This window comes from Cydia strobilella, chromosome 2, assembly GCF_947568885.1.
Source record: "Cydia strobilella chromosome 2, ilCydStro3.1, whole genome shotgun sequence".
In the NCBI taxonomy this organism is placed as follows: domain Eukaryota; kingdom Metazoa; phylum Arthropoda; class Insecta; order Lepidoptera; family Tortricidae; genus Cydia; species Cydia strobilella.
The window spans coordinates 3,946,286-3,949,441 of NC_086042.1; the positions used below are offsets into that span (position 1 = coordinate 3,946,286).

The 3,156-nt window shown below is 33.7% G+C and overlaps 1 protein-coding gene across 1 annotated transcript; it reads left to right on the forward strand.

The window, feature by feature from the left end:
* Positions 1-2,289, forward strand: LOC134755414 (uncharacterized). The gene is made up of 5 exons (XM_063691966.1): positions 1-328; positions 412-588; positions 883-1,053; positions 1,134-1,553; positions 1,652-2,289. The coding sequence occupies exons 1-5, from the start codon at positions 4-6 to the stop codon at positions 1,879-1,881; spliced, it is 1,323 nt and encodes a 440-aa protein (XP_063548036.1). The 5' UTR covers positions 1-3; the 3' UTR covers positions 1,882-2,289.
* The last annotated feature ends 867 nt before the right edge of the window (positions 2,290-3,156 follow it).

The window sequence follows — 3,156 nt, forward strand, 5'->3', positions numbered from 1 at the left end:
AAAATGTTTGTTTATATTTTATGTGCAGTAAAAAGAAGATCAGCCGGAAACTGGATAAACATGTACTGCACCAAATTGTCCGATAGCCAATATAAGTGCAACTTATGCGCCGTAGTTCTGACACTGCAACAGGGACATTACGGCAATATGAGGCGTCACTACAAATTTAAGCATCCTTATATATTTTATACGGAATCTGAGAATTCAAAGACAATGTGGAAAATGAAAAGAAACCCTAAAATTTCTACAGCAGAGACAAATAAAGTCAAAGTGGAAAAGGGTGATTCTAGAACTAGACTACCAAAAAGTGATTTGCCTCACGTCACAAGTGAGTATAAAACTGTAGAAGCACCGTAAAATCCTCAGAAATTATAATATCACTGATAAAAGTAATGTAAACATTTTTTCCAGAGAAAAGAAGGAGCGCTATGTGGAAATATTTCATCGATTTGGAGAAAGGCTTCGTTCGTTGCAAAATTTGCAATATGAAATTGAGAGACAGACACTACGTTGTTGCCCTACATTTGAACAGACGACACCCGAAGACTTTCTCTGATCTAGGCGACTTCAATATAATGCCATTTCGACGTAAGTATTTCGAAACCACATTTAATTATCGTAGTTGTTGTTGTTTATATATTACTTCTCCGGAAGACATTTTAGGCATTGCCTTTAAAGTGCAGTCTACGCACGAACTCTTGAGCATTTGCGGGAGAGCCATATCGCTTCGCACTCTTCCTCAATAGGAAAACGTTACGAGTTCATGCGCAGATTATACAATACATAGTAGACATTACTACAAGAGAAAAATATAAAGATAAGAATAATCAACGGCCTGATCCAACGACTCATATAAATATTTACACTTTGTTTTTGTTGCAGAAAGAAGCAATTTTCTTTGGAACTTTTTTATTGACGAAGGAAACAAATTTGTTCGCTGTTTGCTGTGTGATATTACCATGCGTAAGAATATGGCTAAACATCTACAGACTAAGCATCCAGACAACTTTGAACAGGCAGTAAGCCTCCACAGAGAACAAATCACTAAGTACTGTAAGTAATAGTAATAAATAACTTGCATGCTGCTTTAGTCAGTTCTATTTTCATGTTTTACTAACAAGTTTTCGTTTTAGGTGCACCGCGACTTGCTGTCGGCAGGAGAACCTGGGTGAAAAAATATTGCACTAAAATAGCGGATAAACAATATCAATGCAACCAGTGTAAGAAAATTCTAAAAATGCCTAATGGTTTTTACGGTAATATGAGGCGCCACATCAGAATTAAGCACTCAAAAATTTATGACGAAGAGAGTAAAACTACTATTGCAAAATCGGATACCGTAGTGGAAGAAAAAATAATAGATCTAGTAGAACTTGATAACAATTCTAATGCATTGGGCCTAAAGGATCCTTTAGCTGATTTTGATTTAGGCAGTCCTGCGATATCTGAAACAGAAATTGCCGCAAATTTCCTTGAGAACGACAATTTGACAAACAATCCATACTCCGAAATTGATTTGGGTGCAATAACTGATTTACCTACTTTAGAACCAAGTAAGTTATCAGCTTTTTTATATGAAGTCTTTGCAGAACACACGTTTTAATTGAGATTTAGCTATATTAAAATAATACTTCTTTGGTTAATATTTTAGGTTGCCAAGTAGATAATTACGACAAATCCTATTTCCTTTTGGTAGAAGACGGGCAATTTAAATGCATAGAATGCGAAGAAACAGTAAATTGCCCTGCTGTCGACGAACAAGAGGCTCTTTTTACTCACATAAGAGACAAACATCCAGAAGAAATAATGACTTTACAAGCCACCTCTACTGAAAACGATGACGAATATCAAGTGGTCGTGTTAGGCAATATAGACAATTAAATTATAAACCTTAAATAATAAATATGACGGCCTTTATGATATCAATTTAAACGCCGACGAAAGCTTTTTTCTGTATTTTATTTTTAATCTCATGTCAAATACCCTATTATAAGTTAATAGGGTATTTGACATTTTTTTATGAGTGGTATCAGTCGATCAGGTTTGTTTTGAGGATCAAATGTCTGTATGGGACCCATAATGATGGTCAAAGTCTGGCACCCGCATTTTACTGACGAAACGTTCCTAACAAAATTGCAATACATCGTGACGTCACCATGTAACGTCGCTATTGCTTAGAAGCCATTTCGATGTACGGAAAACAAGGATATTGCGATTTTATCGGTGAGATATTGCATTTATGTATATTGTGGCCATACAATATTTTTTTAAATAAAATGTAAGGAAAAAAATGGTACTTTTTTTCTTATTTGGGAGTTAAAAAATAAATAAAATTTTGAAACTGAAGTCTTGTATTTTTTATTATTCCCATATATTTTTAGGTTTCCAATTTAATGTGATAAATTGCACATTTTCTATCTATTTAACTAGGTTTAGTATAAAATTTAACATGCGTCAACGTCAACAACCCTATTGTGATGGAAAATGTGTTGATACTAGTCGATATAAACACTAACTCAGTGATATATTCAGTGTAACCTAATTATAATTACTTTTACTTATGTTTTATTTTATTTATATTATTCACTGAATAAACGTTCAAAATATTTATCGGTACGGTTTTTACTCACTATTTTTTTTAGTCGCTTTTGGCGACATGTCTCGGATTCTTTGGGAATCCATCCTCAGGCTGATAAATATTTTGAAATATATCTCACGATAGTTTAAGTGTGAATAAACGTTATTAAATAAATATTTCTTTGTTTTACTTATGATATCTGGTATCCGCTGTTGCTGATGCGTTTATTTTCTTTACTGCTTAGGTATGAAACTTCTTTGAATTAAACAGTCGTTACATTTTTCCTGCCGGACATGTATATCAATATCCTGCTTTTATAATTATATGTTTTTTCTGTTTGTTCATACTTAATGACACGATTAATACCTATATTCGATTCTGCATTTATTGAACTGGATCATGTTTTATCTAAAGTCAATGGAACTAAGTCTCCGTCTTGAGTATAGGTATAAAACGTAGGCAATTTTCCTTCAGATATACGTGCATAATCCTTGATGTTGTTATTAACTATGGTTTTTTCTGCTGTTCTCAGTGTGCGCAACGATTGAGAGCGAGATTCCTATGACGAGTATCTTCAC